Source organism: Prinia subflava, chromosome 19, assembly GCF_021018805.1.
Source record: "Prinia subflava isolate CZ2003 ecotype Zambia chromosome 19, Cam_Psub_1.2, whole genome shotgun sequence".
NCBI classification, from domain to species: domain Eukaryota; kingdom Metazoa; phylum Chordata; class Aves; order Passeriformes; family Cisticolidae; genus Prinia; species Prinia subflava.
Window position 1 is genome coordinate 4,305,295 of NC_086265.1, and position 17,538 is coordinate 4,322,832.

The following is a 17,538-nucleotide window of genomic DNA, read 5'->3' on the forward strand; positions in this document are numbered from 1 at the left end:
TTTACACTCCTTCAGCTGTGTCCATGGTTTGCCTGCCAAATGAGAGCATTCCCACCCAACTCTGGAGCCTCTGGAGAAACTCAGCCCTGGCTCAGTTCTGGGGGCTTTGGAAAGCGCTGCCTGCTCGAGGTCAGAGGGATCAGTAGCTGCTTGATTTATTTCTGAAACTATAATGAGCCAGATTTCACCTTTTTAAAGCAAGGTCATGGAGATCATACACTCAAAGGACACATAAATGAATTAGCTTTTGATTAATTCCATCATATTCAGGATGTGTAGCATAAGATATGAAAAAGAGAGTCAGGGATTTAATCCATTCCTTCAGAATCTGTGCAGAAAAACTTAACTCAAGCCAAAATTTATTTTAAATACAGTTAAAAGTGAAGTTAAGCTTCCTTCAGCAAGAAGACTGTGTTAAAATTAACCAGCAGGGAGTTTCATGATGATTCTGAAAAGGTTTGAGGAGAAATTTGCCAAGTTCCAAATTCAAGTACCCACCCTTTGCTGAGTCCAGGATGTGACCCTGTTGACCTTTGGGACCTGCAGATTGAACAAAGTCCTCCCTGAAACAACCAAACATCTTCCTGGAAGAGCCTTAATTTAACTTCTTTTTCTTTTTTCATTTCCACAGTCCGTTCTTCTTGCTTGTAGCCAAACCTGGTCATTAATATTTCATCTGGCACGCAATGCAGTGTTTCTGGAATGTCTTTTTTTCCTGCTAAACTGCATGGGGAGGTTATTTGCAGGTCTTGTTTGTGGTTTAAAAGCATTTGCAAGGATGAAACCTGAAAGAACATTAGCAGGAGTTGAAGCTGACCACAAAAACAAAGGTTTGATGAGAGAAGCAAACAGAACAGCACTCTGAGGCCTGCTGGGAGTGCCCACCTTCTGCACAAACACACTTTTAGCCTCACTTTAGCCTTATCCCATAATTCATGTTGTCCTGCAGAATGTCATCCTCAGCTGGCAGAAATCAGGATTTTGCTTTTATTCCCTATTTCAACTGCCAAAAGAATTGGACTTTCTGAAAATACCCACCCACTGATGAGCTGGGTGGAATCTCTCATGTGGAATGCTGGAAGTAAAAGATGATTCACACAGGAGGGTGAGGATATGCAGCTTCTGGTACCAAAAAATGGTGATTCACCTACATTTAATGTAATTTTCCTGTGGTTGGGGTTTTTTTTTTTCTACCTGAGACTCAAGAGAGTTCCAAAACAAATCAGGCCTTCTGTGAAACTGGGAAGGGAAGAGAGTTTCCCTTGAAACTGTCAATGAGAGGGTTGGGGAGAAGGAAATTGTGGAAGATTGGGTTGTAATGAGGCAGTTGTGCAGGTCAGAGGAAATGCCGAGCGTGTCTGTCAGTCCCTGTGCTCTTGAGGGATCTCTTGAGTAGAACATGATGTACAAAGAGGAAAATCTCCAACCAAGACCTGGCTTGGACAAAGTTGATACTGACAGAGAAGGAGTTGGTCTTAATTGTTTGTAGAACAGTGGTCATTGCCCCCAAAACCCAGTGCAGAAGTTTTTGGAGCTTAATACCCCAAAAATGGGTACTTGGTAATAAATCTATGGTCACAAACTGGACCTTTCTCAAGGGTGATTGTTCTGAAACTGTTTTCTAGAAATAACTGGAGCAATCTGCCCCTTTTGTACATTAATCTTGTTGGGTTATGTTTTATATGTGGCACAGACATTGTTATGAAAATAGCAGTGGACTGACAGCTGTGGAAGCAGATTATTCCATGTAATCTTTTACCCAAATCATTCTCTCCAGGCACATCTGTGTCTCAGAAATTCAAGGAAGTTTGGAGGATGACTGCCTGTGCCCCACAGCCATCACGGTGCATTCTTCCCTGGTTACACACAGTAAAATTGTTCTGTTGAATCCCATTCTACCATAAATTAATCACAGAATCCCAGACTGGTTTGTGTTGGGAGGGACCTTAAAGCTCATTCAGTGCCACCCTTGCTGTGGGCAGGGACAACTTCCACTAGCCCAGGTTGCTCCAAGCTCTGCCCAACCTGGCCTTGGACAATTCCAGGAATGGGGCAGCCCCAGCTTCTCTGGGCACCCTGTGCCAGGGCCTCAGCACCCTCTTGGTGTTTTCCTGAATCCCTGTCTCAGCTGATTGTCCTGCTACATCAGGAATGTCATCTTAAATCCATGTTGATCATGCCAGTGTATTTAACATCGAATTTCTGCATTAATAAATAAATATTACGGCCTCTGTAAGCTTGAATTACTGAAGCTGCTGCTCTGTAACTTGTTACCATTTTGACTGCCCAATCTTGCAGCATGGAGATCAAAATTCAAGGTGTAAAGATGGCAGCACTTAATGGAAAGGGTGGTTGAAAATATTGCAGTTCTTTAGTGCAGCTGCATGGGGGTGAAGCTCTGGCAGGTGATGATTGTTATGCAATTGTACTGGCAGGAGTAATTAGAGATTTACAAGTGCTTGTAACTGCTGCTATTTATAGGATGGACACTTTATTTAACAAAATGCTAATCTTTTCTGCAGCGGGAGGAAATGTCAGAGTGGAGTGTTTCATCCTTGGGCTGGGACTGGATTGTAATGTCCAAAAGAACAGCACTTAGTTCTTTTTGTAAAAGAAAAGAACTAGAAGTTTCCAAAAGACTTGGACTTGGGAAATGGAGGGAGGCTATTTTGAATTTTGCGATACTTTGGTATTTTAATATTGATGATTTGGCTTGTGAGATTTGGAATATGTAATTTTAATTCTCAGCTTTCTAGTTTTCATTATTGAGAAGCAGAACTGAGTTTCTCACTGTGAATCTGGGAAAGGATAATTTAAATGCATTTGATTAGCTGTTTTTACTTTGTGAATAAACTTGTCCTGGCAAATTAAAAATTAGCGCCATTATGAAAGTATTTTCCATAATCTTTCCCTTTAAGAGACCCAGAATGTCCTCTTAAATACAACTCATGGATCCCAGTGCAGTGAATAGTAACGTGAATCAGGCTAAAACCCAAAAATAGAAAAAGCCTGCTTTTTACTGAATTACTTTCACGATCTACTTGATAACTTATAAAAGTTTCAGAATAGGGATTTTTTTCCTTCTTTGTGTTATTTTTGTTGCGCTGTAGTAAGTCATGTTCTTGTTAGCACTCACACTCGTACGTGCACGGCAAGTGATAGTATCTGCTCTGTTAATTCTTATTTAATCTAATCAGCACCTCTGCAAGTGCAGGAAGCAGCAGGAGCAGGATTTCTGGGGAGAACAGACAGGGATTGCTGCAGACTGACCCCAGTGTTCGGTCAGTGAGGACAAGAAGAAGAAAGGAGAGAAGAAAAATGTTTGTAAAGACTGAATCATTTTGGACAGTGGGGCAACCTTTTGTAGCAGGGATGGAATAAATCTTGGTTTATGGTCATCTGCTCCCAGTAGCTCCTGTGGCCTGTTGGGCCAGGGAAAAGCTGCAGGCCAGGGAATGTACAGAATGGAAACCCAGACTGGTTTGGGTTGGAAGAATCCTTATGGATCATACAGTCCCAACCTCCCAACCACAATCATGAACAAAGCCATGTTTTCAAGAGCTGCTAATATATGTTGTTATACAAACTTCTTCCTCTATCTACACAATAAGGGAGTAATATTTTTATTCTGGAAGCAGATTTGCCGATGAAGTTGTATATAAAGAAGAAAAACTTCATGTTTATTAGGTGATTTTCTATGGTGTATTTTTAGTGGGTATTCGTTGCTGGAGCCAGGCTTTTTCTGCTTGATCTCCATGTCATAAACATGCTTGGTTTTGGTTTTTGTTTTTTGTTTGTTTGGGTTTTTTAATAGCAGAGAGATTTTCTTAGTGGAATTTTTATGCCTTCCACCCTTAGAGAAGACAGATGGACTTGTTTATCTGCTGCAAGGTTCAGGGCCAGATTATAGATGATTTTGCTTCGTGTCATTTAAAACATTGTTGTTTCTGAGCAAGGAAGTTGGCAATAGTCACGTGATTCATGGTGGAAAAATTATCTGCAGGCTGTTGCCTTAATAGGCTTAAAGGAATTAGCAGTGATGTAAATAATAGTTGTGTGTGTGGTGGGTGGGCAAGTGCCAAAGCGAGGGCGTGTTCGGGGTGAAGCCCTTCCCAAATGATTTTCTGCAAAAAATAACCCTGTGAAGTGAATAATCCATTTTGATTTCTTATGAGCAATGTTTGCAATCTTTGTAATGATGGATATTTAATTAAAAATGCAGGCAGCACCCAAGGGCTTTAAGATTTGAAGGAGCCTGGAGCGGTGTTTGTGTGCACGTCTCTGTGACACCCTGCGGTGGCTCAGCTTGGCCCTGGAAAAAAAAATCCCAGTCGCAGGTGTTTGGAAGCTGAGGAAGAGGAGCAGCAGGGAAGAGCCAGTGCCAGCCTTGCTGGTAAAAGCAGGAGGCATTTCAAGAGACACTTCAGTGCCATTTATAATTTCATTTGTGTGCAGAATGCACCCGCCACAGCCGAGGGGAACGTGGGTGCTGCTTGGGAGGCATGGAGAGAAACGGTGCCCAGAACTGGGGGCAAAGGTGCCCAGAACTGGGGGCAAAGGTGCCCAGAACTGGGGGCAAAGGTGCTCAGAACTGGGGACAAAGGTGCCCAGAACTGGGGACAAGGTGGCTTTGAGGCTCTGCCACACGGGATGGGGACATGCAGGGGCAGCACGGGCAGCTCGGCTGACTGTCCCTGGGCAGAGAAGGTCAGAGAGGGAATAACGTGATGGAGCTGATGGTGAGGGATTAACAACTGTAGTAGTACGATTACAGTAGTACTATTAAATATTAATAGCATCTGAAATCCTCCTGCAGTTTAATTTACAGTTGATCTTTATAAATTGCCCCAAATTTTGTACACTGCCAGCTGGAGTAGAGATATTTTATTAAGAAAGAAACAGATTTAAACCAAGATATGTGTTTCAAAACTGAGACACAGTGTCTACTGTATGTTACAGTTGGCATTGATTACATGATTCTTCTTTATCAAGTGTGCTTGTATCAAGGAGCTTTATCATTTTCAAAGTTGGTTGATTATATTTTCTCCTAAATATTTTGTTCATTTTCAAATACTTGTCTGTTTGGGGCCACATATCTGTTGTAGGGCAGCTGAATTTAGAACACAAAAACTTTGTAGTAGTTTATGTAGGGGAAGATGGGGTCCTGTAAAGTGGGAGTGTAATCAGACTAAAGAGGGTGTGAATTTTGCGTTAGGAATATTGGCTGGGGAAGTGAGTGTACTCTGTTACCAGGGATTAGGTCCCACATTGTAAATTCAGTGCCCTGCGTTCCATTGAGGATCAAGTTTTAGTCCATTTAAGAAGCTCTGTGCCCCCTTCTTCTATTCCAGAGAAACAGGGACTACGGAATGATAGGAGAGAATTTATCCTCAGCTACTGCAAGACCGACGCTGTTTTCACAGCTGAATTTTTCCCTTTGCAATGTTGCCTGTGAGCATCAGCCTCATTCCAGCAAGTTTCCTTTTAGGGCACCTCCCAAACCTTTGCATCCTTGGAATGTGAGAGCATTTTAATCGGATTTTGATGGCGTTTCTTAGAACAAGGAGTGGGAGAGGGAGGAAGATTTCATGGAGATCTGTGAGATGGTGGAAGGGGCAGATTGATGTGGATAAGCTGATTGGGTTAGTGGCTATTTTGGAAAGACTTGGAAAGGTCATGGACTTGGGAGGAGGGGAATGGCGTCAGGGATAAGTGGTTGAGACAGAACTCCAAGTGGATTGGAAGATGAAAGGGAACGGACAAGGTGAGTGGAGTTCATTCTCCTGCCTGAGAGAGGGAGCACAAGCAGGGACAAAAATAAATCCCTTCAGTTTTGATGCCAGTGTGGGCTAAGTCTGGTCAAGGGAAGCTGAAGGTGAAATAACCACTTCTCCAGACTGCAGGCTCAGGAAGGCAAGAGCCTGGTTGGGTTTGTTATTTCACAGGTTTTTTAATAATAACAAGCGGGAAGCTCCATATTCCACCGAATCAACAAATAAGTTTACTGGCATGGTAAATTCACAGCAATATAGGGTCCAGTGAGAGGAGTCCAAAACTGCCCCTTGAAAGGCTGCCCAAAAGAGACAAGAGGGTGGCAACACAAATTTGGGCCCCTGGTTATGAAGTACAGAGTGAGTTTTCTAAAAATGAAGAGTATGACAGCTTTTGAAGGAAAAAATAATCTAACCTTACATAGCTGCCTGCATCTGCTACGAGTTTAAATATACTTCTGTTAGGAAAAAAAATTCAGGTTACTTCTTGTAGCTGAAATTCTAATTACTGCTGGTTTTCCCACTTCTCTGCAGTAAGAATATAATTAAAGCCAAAGCTCGTCTCCTGCCTTTGCTAGCAAGATACAAAACTGCTTTGTCATGGTAAAAGTCCCATTTTGATGGAAAATCAGCCGTTTGCAGGTCAGCTGCTCAGGTAGCACTTCACAGACTGCTGCCCCAGAAAAGAGCTTTACAATAGAAAGTAAATTACAGTAATTGAGATTACAGTAATGCGGAGCTCTGTGTTTAACCGGTGATTGACAGCACTTGAATATGCAAACAGTCTTACCTAAATGTGGTTTTAACTGCTCAGATTTGTTATGTGCAGTCCTTTCAGTTGTGCCTGTAGGTGGTCATTTCTTGTTGATTCTTTAATGGCCGTTTGAAAAATAAACATTCTTCTGCTTTTTACAGTTACATGAGGTCACTTTTGCTTGGGAACCAGCTTTTTCTTCCTAGAATGCTCTGGATTTTTGTCTCACATGGCATTGCCTGTGAGGATCTGGGTATGTGCCACACCTGAGTCGGAATATTTTGTTTATTTGCAGGTGAGGTCTGGGCAGTGTCTCTGTAGTGATCACGTCCCTGTCCTTAATGTGCCCTTGGTGACCAAGCTCTTGTTGTCGCTATGAGAAAGGATTCAGGCCCTATGGATTGGTTGCAGCAGCAAATTATGGTAAGTGGAAGTGTGGAAATTTGTAGGATATGTTTATTTCTGTTGTATTTGGTTGTTGGGCCAAGTCAGTAAATAATGGTGTGTTTTAGAGAAGGAACACTATGTCTTTCAGCCTGATAAACTCTGGGATCAGCATATCTGAAAGGCACCTTAATCTGAGTTTGCTTCCTTGTGAATTTATGTGAGAATGATGTTATTTGATGTTCTTGCTGACTCTACATCAATACTTGCATTTTTCTCTTTTTTCTTTTTTTTGCAGATTCTTTTTCCTTGCTGGAGTTTTTCAGTTCTGTTGAATGTGTAATTCCAACTATGGCAACAAGAGTAGAAATAAATTCTGCTTTAGCGTCTTTGACGGCAGTCCCTGACCTAGCTGAGCTCAGGGCAGAGGAGAAGGCACAGCGTGTGTATGTCAGTGTGCTTTCAGATGCCAGCAACAAGGCAAAGGAGGCCTCAGCATCACTGACTCTCGAAGAGAACAAGAAATTTGGGAATTCTTTGAGATCTGCAACCATGCCCTCACTGGGATCAAGGCCGAGACTTTTCCCAAAGCCTTTTTGTAAAGAGAAATCCTCGGATACTTTTGCAAACGTCAAACCGCCCGTCCCAGCGTTCAGGTCCAGCAGCATGGTGAGAAGAACCACTGAGGAAACGTCCTCTGTGAAGGTGTTGAGTGGGAACGTCCCTCCCTTAGTGGATCAGAAAGCCATCGGTGCTGAAAATCAGGCTGACAGCGACATGGTGACAAACGTGACTTTCTACACGGGGCCCAGTGCCAACACGGTCATTCTGTTCGAGCCAGCGGGCCCCGAGCAGGCCAAGGTCAGCCTGGCCCAGGAGAAAAGGGCTCAGGAGCGCAGGGGATTTACTGCTCTGCACACCAAGGACCTCCAGGGCTCTGTGAAAGCAGCAGAGACACCCAGGAATCCTGATGGATCTCTCCATAGGCAGATGTCGTTTTGCTCCAGTCTCAGACCAGACTCGTGGAACTCGCTTAAAACCGGTGAAAAGAAAGATGCTCGTGAAGTTCATCCAGGGGAGAAAAACAATGATGATGCAAATAATCTCAGCAATAAAGTTGATTTTTCTGTTGATGTCCAGCAAAGGGCAAAGCATAGACCAGTGTCTGCTATTTTTCTGGAATCGTTACGAGATCAAAAGCATCACAATGTAGAAGCTTCTGAGGAAAAATCTCCTACGGAGAAATCTGGGGTTAGAAAACCAAGGCCTTTGTCCATGGACCTTACAGCTAAGTTTGAACATAAAGATCTTTCTTCTTGCAAGAAGGCTGCTTCATCCCATGAAAGCAAGGAGAATGTGTCCATAGTTGCTTTTACTGATGTGGGTAGTCGTGATCAGTCTGAAACGGGGCCAAAACATGAAGAAACTGAATTTAATAAAAGCAGTTCTTCTAAAACAAATCTGAAATGCAGTAGTCAGGACATTGGCGTCCTAAATAATGGGAAGTACACCTGGGAAACAAAACTTAAATCTAAAAGTGAACAGATTGAGACAAAACCAGAAATAATTATTAACTTGCATGGTCCTGAAAGAAGCCCTGAAACAACCAGTGAAAGCAGAACTAATAAGGGGGGGAAAAGACTGGATCAGAAGGAAACATTCCTGGGCTCTGAAAGTCCTGCAGCTTCCTCAGAAAAAGAGAGCAATATCTTAAGAGGTAGTGTTAAAAAACACATTAGTTTGTTTACATCAGAAAATCCCAGTGCCTCGGTGGATCCAGAGCTTCACCCAGCAGCTGCTGAGAAGGAGAACAGGTGTGTGACCATCCAGCAGAGGATCAAGGAGCTGACAACAGAAAATCCTGATGTTAAGGGAGGAAATCTGCGCCGCTCACTGCAGTCACGGCCACTCTCTGCAGACTTAACCAGGATGTAGGTTACAGAGAAATTCTGTTTAATCCTCTTGGCTTCATGTTGTTCGGTAAAACTTGCTCTCTCTCAGTCCAGTAAAAAAAAGCTTGATCATTTTGTTTCCACTTAATGTGATTTTTTTTGCTATTATTCTTAAGCTTCTTTCCTGCTTTTTTTAATCCAAAAGAGAGAAAATTAAATACATTCTGACAACAGCTGAAAAAAAAAAAAAGTTGTCAATATTTTGACTTTTGCATGTAACTGTCAGTGAGAAATATTATAGCTTGTTATGCATCTCTAAATTCTCTATTATCAAACAAGATGAATAATTAACAATTTTTTGGAAATTCCTGTGGTCTAGATACAATTTAACCACCAAATACAGTCATTTACTGTGAAATAGTGATGTTTCTCCTTTAGGAAATGTAATGTGAAGGATAATTTCTACCAGCCTGTTTGGTAGGAAGTGACCCTGCTCACTGAGCAGCTGGACTGAAGAAGTAACACCAATCCTTTGTTTTAGGTTTTCGAGTCCAACATCAGGGGGTGAAGCAAAGCCTGAGAAACCTGGGGAGGCTGGAGCTGACTCAATCCACGACCTGCAGGAAAATCCAAAAGTAAGGAGCTGGCAGCAGTGGTGGGCTCCAGCTGGCTCTGCAAGGAGAAGGAGCTGCTGTGTGTGGCTTTATCAGGGACTTTTAAATGGGTATGGAGAGTATTAGGGCTGACACAATCCCAGTGGATTTGCTGGTGTGAGTTTGTCTTTAGGATGTGCAGAAAAAAATTTAGGAATATTGTGTCTGCTAAGTTTGTGTCAAGCTCGGTGTGCACACTCTTCAGTGTAGGAGTGGTAGAGAGGGAAGAATATTTTGTACACTGTTTTTAAGGGATTTTTAATGCATGAAACCCCAGTGAATCACCTCTGACTGTGGTTTGAGCAGTGATTATTCTTTATTTTCTCCAGGCAGAGCATTAGGATTGTGCTTTCCTGCATCCATGTCCCAGCTCCTGATTAATACCAGCCTGGACCTTTGTCAGGCTCCTCAACAATATTTACCTGAGCAGTTTAGACAAAAAATAGTGTTCCAGGGAAAATGGGGATTTACTATGGAAGCTCTAGGCTCTCTCTGTTTCTAAGCAACACTTCAGTGTTGCAAAACAGAACTTCTCTGGTGACAGTTCTTAGTAGAGGAGATTTAATGTAGTTTAAGGGTGTTTGTACTGAGTTCTCGTGGCTTTTTTCCTGTCCAAGATAGGAATACGTGGTAAGGAAAAGCTTCAGATGCAAATTTTCTGTAGTTCAGTGTTATTCTCAAGGAGAGCAATTTGTTTTAAAAAGAAAATCTTTCATTAATAGAAGTACTGTTTTCAGAATCTGACAGCAAAGTAGGATTAAAGAAATTCCTTGAAGAATACAGCTCAGACTTAATAATCTTTATTTATAAATATCTTTAGTGTTAATTTTCTGATGTTCTTTAGCTTTTTTTAAAGATAATCTTAAATCAACTCTGAGCTTTAAATTTGAGAACTTGAATAAAAGATTGAACTCCTGTAAGACCTCTAGTATTCTTTGATTCCCTTTATTATTTGCATGCTGTGCTTTTTCAGCAAGTGCTGTTAAAAATACCATCTTTTAGGATGCTGCTTGTATTTCCTGTGAGTAGATAATAATGAAGCATTGGTAATAAATATTAATTTCTGTCTTTTCCTTTTTTACTTCTGCTCAGCCTAACGTTTCTCATAGCTGAGCAGCTCCAGCTGTGATATTTACTCATGTTCCTTGCAGTTTGACCATGTAACTGGTTATTAGTGAGATAATTCTGTTAAAATCAAGATTCAGGAGCTGGAGCTACACATTCCCTTAGGTTGGTCTCAATGGAGTTTGTGTTCAGGGAATGTGGATGTGTTTGACTTGTACAGGCTCTGTTGCTCCAAGCAGGTACAAGTAAGTTTTAAAATAAACTTTATTACACGTTTTTTAAATAAACTCAGATAACTGTTGGATTTTGTTGTTGCAGAGCAAGGAGCTGAAGCTCACCCATGGCACAGATTTCACCGAGGCATTTGCTTCTGGGAAGCCTTGGAAATCCCGGCAGGTTTTAAAGATAACCAATAAACCTGATCAGCTGGAGAGGAAAGGGAGCTTCCTGGGAGATGGTCAGCATTTCTCACAGCAGAGTGAGAGTTCTGTCTCATTCACAAGCAACTTTGAAAAGAAATTAAACCCAGCACTTCTGGAAAAGCCCTTCATTAAAACTGTCCGGGCCACTCTGTTTGAGCACAACGTCCAGAAGCACAGCGTTGTTTCTGAGCATTCTGGGGCTGATCCTGCACCAAAAAGGAACCAGGAGCCTGAGGCAAAGCAGGACCTGCTGGTTTCGGGGCACAGCAGACGCTTGTGGGTGGGAGAAGGGGAGGAAACCGCTCCTGCAAAGGAGCATCACAAGCAGCCTGATCCATCAAAACATCCAGCACATGTAGAGAAAAGTCCAAAACCAGCTTGTTCAAGTGAAGACAAGAAAATGAGTCCGGGAGTTGTCTTAGAAAAATCTTCGGTTGAGAAAAGTGAAAAACCAGCTCCCAAAAATGCAGAGGATTCTCAAATTTACCAAAGAGTAGAGCCCAGGTATGAAATCTTTCAGACTTTTGGTGAAAAGGCTCTTAGTGAAGCCATCACAATGGCTCCTGAGAAAAAGGCCATGACACTCAGAGCTAGAAAATCATCAGTGAAAGAAAATAAAACTGATGAGGACGTTGTACCCACAGGGCAGTCGGTTAAGGCAAGCAGTCACACTCTGTACTTGAAAGAAGAAAATGTTCCTGCAGAAGCCAGAGAGGCAAAAGTTCTCACAAGCAAGGCTGTGTTGAGAGAACCTGCTGGTTTTCTCTCCAGTGAATGCACTTTACCTGAACAGAAAAGAGACTCTGATAAAACTGATCCTGAGCCACTGTTCATAACTGAGAAAATACCTTATTCCACAAACAAAAGTAAAGGTTTGGGAATGAGTGAAAAAGTCAACAAGCTTCATGCTGAAATTAAAGGTGATAAGAGTGAAGTCTCTTGTGTAGATAAATCAGAGAGGATTAGTGTTGTGAAATGCTCTTCTGAGAAAAGGAGTTTCAGGGCAGGTGGGACAGACGTCCAGGAATTCCGAACCAACTTGGATCGTGAAGTGATTTCCACAAGTGTCAATAAACACGGGGCTCAGGCTTCAGTGCTTGCAGGTGGGCAATATGTTAAATCTTCCAGTAGCCACCCCCCTGATACAACGGGACTGAACAGTTCTAAGGAGGTACCTGGGACCTTTGGGTTGAGGAAAAGTCTGGACTTAAATTGCAAAGAGCAAGACTTTAGCTTGGCTTCTACAGCTCCTGAAAACAGCGAGAAACTCCGAGGAGCAGATCCAGAAGAGAAAGTCAGGAGAAGCAGAAGTAGCGTTTCTGACTTGAAGATTTCAGAAAGGTGGAGGAGGAGGACCTTGCCTCAAGAGTCACTCAAGGTGGAAGAAGTTGTGTGGCTCACTCCCGAAAATATCAAGAAGCTGAGCCGGACAGATTCATTGCAATTGAATGAAAGTTCACTTAAAAAGAGAAGCAAAAAAATCAAAGATGGGGTGGAAGGGAGTGAGGCAAACCAAGCTGTTCTTGGCAGTCCTGATGATTACACGAAACATCAGAGTTCTGTCTTTGAGCCAAAAGCAACTTATTTTGCAGTGACTTATCAGATTCCTGGTACGAAAAAAGAGAAAAGCTTTGTTGGTGCTCCCAGTGCAAGTGAAATTAATACGGTTTCTGGTTCAAGCGAGGGAGCAGCAATTAATCTAGACCCTGTTTTTCCTGGAAGGTCTAAACCTTTATTGCAGCAACCAAATAAAAATGTGACAAGTTCAGCTTGTAGAGAGGACTCCTGGGAAGTGCATGTTAGCAAGGATTGGGTCAAAGAAGATGAAAAAGATGCAGTTTTCTCCAAAAACGTCGCGTTTGGTAATTATCGTGTGTCTAGGAAAGATAACCAACAGCACCACGAAAAAGGTCTGGATCATTCTAAAGAGAAAATTATAGATGTTGATGCTTTCCTGTTAAAACATGATCAGGAAAATACAGCTCAAGCTGATCTCAAGAGTGGCAGAAGGAAAATCTCCCCTTACCACGAACCCCCGTCCCCGCCGCGTTCCGCGCAGGCGCGTAAGGACAGTGAGCCGGGCCCCCAGAAAAGGAGTGACAGTAGTTCTGACTTTCCTGCAAGGAAGGCTGAAGATGGGTACAGATCCCAAATTCTTGATATTGATGCGCTTATGGCAGAATATAAAGAAGGATCAGCAAGGGCCAGTAAAGTTCAAGAGAAGCTCTCTGAAGATCTTGGCTCACTGAGTAGGGAGAAATCAAAGAACAAAAGGAATGTGTCAGATAGAAGGACTCTTACCTACAGCTGGAACGAGTGGAAGAGTGGATCAGACCACTCTTCAGTTAATAACAAACCAGGTGAACATGCAGAAGAGCAGCACAGGCCAGAGAAACTAATCCTAAATGAAAAGAGCAAAGAGAAACTGGAGTTACGGAGCCCTGAATTTGATAAGCAGAAGTCCAAAGACAGAAAGGTCAGCCCTCCTTACTGGGGAAACCCCAGCAGCATTTTCCCAGAGAAGTTTGTAAATTCACCAGTGGAATTTGCTAGGAAGAAAACTTTCATTGTTGATGAGGATGAGGAAGTGAACTTGACCTCCAGAAATCAAGGTGCAAAATTTGTAATTGAAAAGGTACAGCCAATAAATGTAGTGAGTACAGAGCAGAGGCTGGAGGTCAATCTGGCCTCCAAGTTGTCCCTAAAGGCTGATGATGGGCCCTTGCAGAAGAAGTTGGTGACAAAAGAACAGTTCTTGGAGGTGTCTCCAGAGGCAAATTGGAGCAAAAATGTAGTGAGGAGCTCTACACTGAGGAGCAAAGACAGCACGAAAATGTGTGAGGGTGACTCTTTCAAAAGTAAGACTGATTGGAAGAGCTGCATATCTGGGTTTGGGACTGTCCCCGCAGATCTCAGGCGATCCTACTCGGAAAAATGCCGCCAAGGAAGGGACAGCCTGCCCCTCATGCAGGAGGTGAGGGCGAGGAAGGACCTGCATCGATCCAGGCCAAGCTTCCCCTTGGAAAGTGTGGATAACTCGTGGAAACACAAGGTGTCAGCTCAGACAGAACCATTCTTCCTTGAGGATAAAAAGGTATTTTCAATGGTAGCCAAGTGTTTCGTGTAACTGTAGCTGAACTTTTCTTGGTGAAGGATTTTGTTGTGTCCTTGTAGCACTTTTCAGCACTCTGCAGCAAGGCAGCACATCCATACTTTTCACTGCAGTTCTTTTCGGGTTCTCTTTTCTTGAGCAACAGCTATTGTACTAGATGACCTCAATTTTGCCTCAAGTCTAGAAATACCTATTGATATTTCTGTAGAGAGCTTGAAAAATCTTTTAAAAGTGTGCTTATTATTTTTGTAATGCTGTGAACCTGGGAGGTTAAATTGTTAACTCTGCAATTTTATATTTATTTGAGAAGAAGTAATTTGGGTTTATTTTACAAGTTGTCAGCAGTGATCTTTTTGGACCTCTCTTTGTTTTTTGTCTTTATCTGAAGGGAGCAAAATTTAGTTTTATTTTTCCTGGGTGAATGGCCTTCATTTGTCTGAAATTCCACTGCTTTCCTGACTTTGGTGAGAGGCAAGAGATTATCTTCACACAGTGACATGTGAATGAAATCCAGAGGTTGGATTGGTTGGAAAAGACCTTAATGGTCCTATAATTCTGTGATTAAAGTGTAGGATGTTCCTCACTATCATGTTTTTCAATTTTGTATTTTTGGCTTTGAGTTTCCTCTGGGTTTTTTTTTTTCCAAAAGGCATTTTATATATATATATATGTATATAATATGTATATATGGATGTGCATATGCATGTATATTTAATTACATTCATAACTGTATTTTACAGGCTCCCAGGAAAGAGTGGAGCAAACAGAGCCCAGACAAAACAGAGGGAACAGACTTTTCCTCAGTGTCTACACCGAGGAGCCACCAGAGTTTCTACAAGGAGAGAAGAGCAGATTTTGGGATGGTACGTGACCCTGGAGGAGGGATTTGGGGTGGGATCAGGGAGCTGCAGCTCTGTTTTCCTTTCTGCAAAGGGCTGTGGTAGAAGGATGTGCTGCCAAGCAGGGAAACATTTGCTGGGGGGTTGAACTGGTGGGGCTGCCCCTCCCTGGGATCCCACCCCAAAGCTTCCATCACAAAGCCTCAGCCTTGCAGCTGCTTCATTTTGCTTTCTGAGTGAGGAATTCTCATCCTGAACTCAAGATGGCTCTAGAGCATTATGGTTTTTGTTGTTTTCTCAGCTTGTGCAGACAAACAGAACTGTGTCCCAGCCTGAGAAATGATGGGTTTAATTTTCTTTCTGTGTTTCTGTGAAGCTGACATTTCTGTCTCTGTTACAGCTGACGTTTTGGGTGGTTTGATTTTGTCTCTAACACAGAAAATGTTGGGGTGAATTCCTGCTTGACATTGTTGGGTGCTGTTCTCAGTTTCAGAGGGATGTCCTGACTTTAGCCCTCAGAGAAATTTTATGTTGTGAAATAGCATCCTACATCCAGCTGTTGTTCTGAAATACGAAACAAAGGTCTGAATGTTCCATAAGATGTACAAAAAATGGAATATCAATATTTTCTGAGGGAAGTAAAGGATTTGGAGAGTGAGACTGAAGGATGTTGTCCCATGGACATGCTCTGTTCTGTCATGGCTCACTCTGCTGTTTGCAGCTCTTTAGCAGAGAACACACAGAGAAATATAAAACAGAACAGAAACTCAGTGTTTCTTTCCTTCTAGCAAAGAAAAGGAGAACACCTAAACTTATAAGGATTTTATAAACAAGTTTCCTAATTGGACTTTTGGAAATGGGCTTAGATTATTCTTCAGTTCTAGTCTTTAGGCTTCATGGAAGGTATCCAAGGGCTAATGTCCCATTTTCTTTCCCATTCTTAGCATGGTTCTTCTTAGGGAATTTGGGTTATCAACAGAATGGACATTTATCCAACCCCTAAAAGTATGTGCTTATAGTGCAAATATATAAAAGTGGTGTTGACCAGGTAGGAAATGTGGGACAGAAGAGCTTTTGGAAGCGGTGTTGGGATAGCTGAACTGTTCAGGTGCTCTACTCAGGTAAATGCCACTGTTGTACTCCAACTTCGTTGTTGATTGGGAGGCAACTCAGAATAATCCTTCAGCTTCACCTGAGACAGGAAGGGAAGGTGAGAGGGACTCATCTCCATGAAAAGAGAAAGCTCAGCTGTGTGGAATTCAGTAGGATCCGAGGGCTTTGCTCCTTTGTGTTGCTCGGGCTGTGTCTGTTGTGCAGTGCCATGGGAGCCAGAGGACAGCCTGGTCCTCCTGGGTGTAAAGTGTGAGTAGTGCATGGAAGGGGCTCTGATTTGCATTTGGGAGGTGGAAAACTCACCACACTGATGTTTTCCAAAGCTCCACAGAAGTCCTGCAGAAGATTATGTAAAACCAAACTGTTTCTTTTCTGCACCAAGGTTATGCCTTTGTTTTCTTTGGAGAGAGGACAGGTTTTGGGTGCGGAGTCACAGTTCCATCAGCGCGTTCCAACACTCCCCTCTGCTGGAGACACTTCCGAGCTGTGTGAGCTGGACAGACACGAGGGGTCAGGAAAGAGCCACGGAAGTCAAGTTAAATCCCCAATTTCCCCAGAATCCCTGCACAGTCTGTATTTCCCTTGGTGCAGCTGTAAAGGGGGATTAGATAGAAATGTAACGTGCTGCTGTTTGCTTTGAGCAGTTTCTGGTCTGTGTAGTTGGGAATTTACTTATTTTTCCTTGTGGCTTAGTGACAAAATCTATTCTCCAGTCCATACTGCTGGTCAGTGAGGGTATTGAGATCATTCTGAGTGCTCAAAGTGACGAGTCTCGTAGAGTAAATGATTCCTTTTGATTCACACTCACTACTAAAGCAGTGAAGAACTGATATTGATACCCTTTTATATTTGCCAAATGAGTTGACAGGGATGTCCATTTGTTGCATTATTCCACATCTGTCTGTGATAGTAAACAACTGCTTGAATGGCATTTTCCAGGACAGCTGATGGGCTAAGTTCTTATGGATAAACACAGTTCCAAGTGGAAGCAAAGTGCAGTAGTATCATTTTACCTCTGGAGAAGTCATTTCTTTGTGATTATATTCCAGAGAATCTGCTTGTAATTAGGCTTTTAGAACATTACATAGGATGACTTTGAAATCAACCATTGTAAAATACAAGTGGCAATATGGGATTGGTGTTTGAAATTGCAAAGGATGATACTTTGGAGTATCCAGCTCATCCTAGATCACGTTGTTCAGCTATTTTGAGTTTGTATTGATTAAAAAACAGAGTAAGGCTTTTATAAAGATTCCAGCATCACTGCTGGATTGTTGTCATCTGTGGTTTTACTATGGCTGGTACTTCCCTCTCTTTTAGCCCTGCTGCTGCACTAAGTAGGTATAAAAATGAAGTTTTGTGCTTTGGACAATGAGGAGTTTCTCTCACCAACTCAGCTGCAAATCTCAGAGCTTGCAGCAGGGCCTTGGGCTCTTGTAGGGATCTTTTCCTTTAGCCCTGGAATGCAGGTGGAGGGAGAGGTGTGAGCTCTGGGCTGGTACCTGTGGTTGGATTTGGGGCTGTTCCCACTCC

At 42.5% G+C, this 17,538-nt stretch overlaps 1 protein-coding gene across 2 annotated transcripts in view; it reads left to right on the forward strand.

Moving 5' to 3' along the window:
* KIAA1671 (KIAA1671 ortholog) overlaps window positions 1-17,538 on the forward strand; it is a 64,634-nt gene that overhangs the window by 13,716 nt on the left and 33,380 nt on the right. For both annotated transcript variants that reach the window (XM_063416362.1, XM_063416363.1), the window contains exons 2-6: window positions 6,821-6,948; window positions 7,208-8,840; window positions 9,343-9,436; window positions 10,838-14,035; window positions 14,794-14,916. In XM_063416362.1, the coding sequence (XP_063272432.1) occupies window positions 7,261-8,840; window positions 9,343-9,436; window positions 10,838-14,035; window positions 14,794-14,916 (4,995 nt within the window). In that variant the 5' untranslated portion in view covers window positions 6,821-6,948; window positions 7,208-7,260. The remainder of the gene's footprint in view (window positions 1-6,820; window positions 6,949-7,207; window positions 8,841-9,342; window positions 9,437-10,837; window positions 14,036-14,793; window positions 14,917-17,538) is intronic.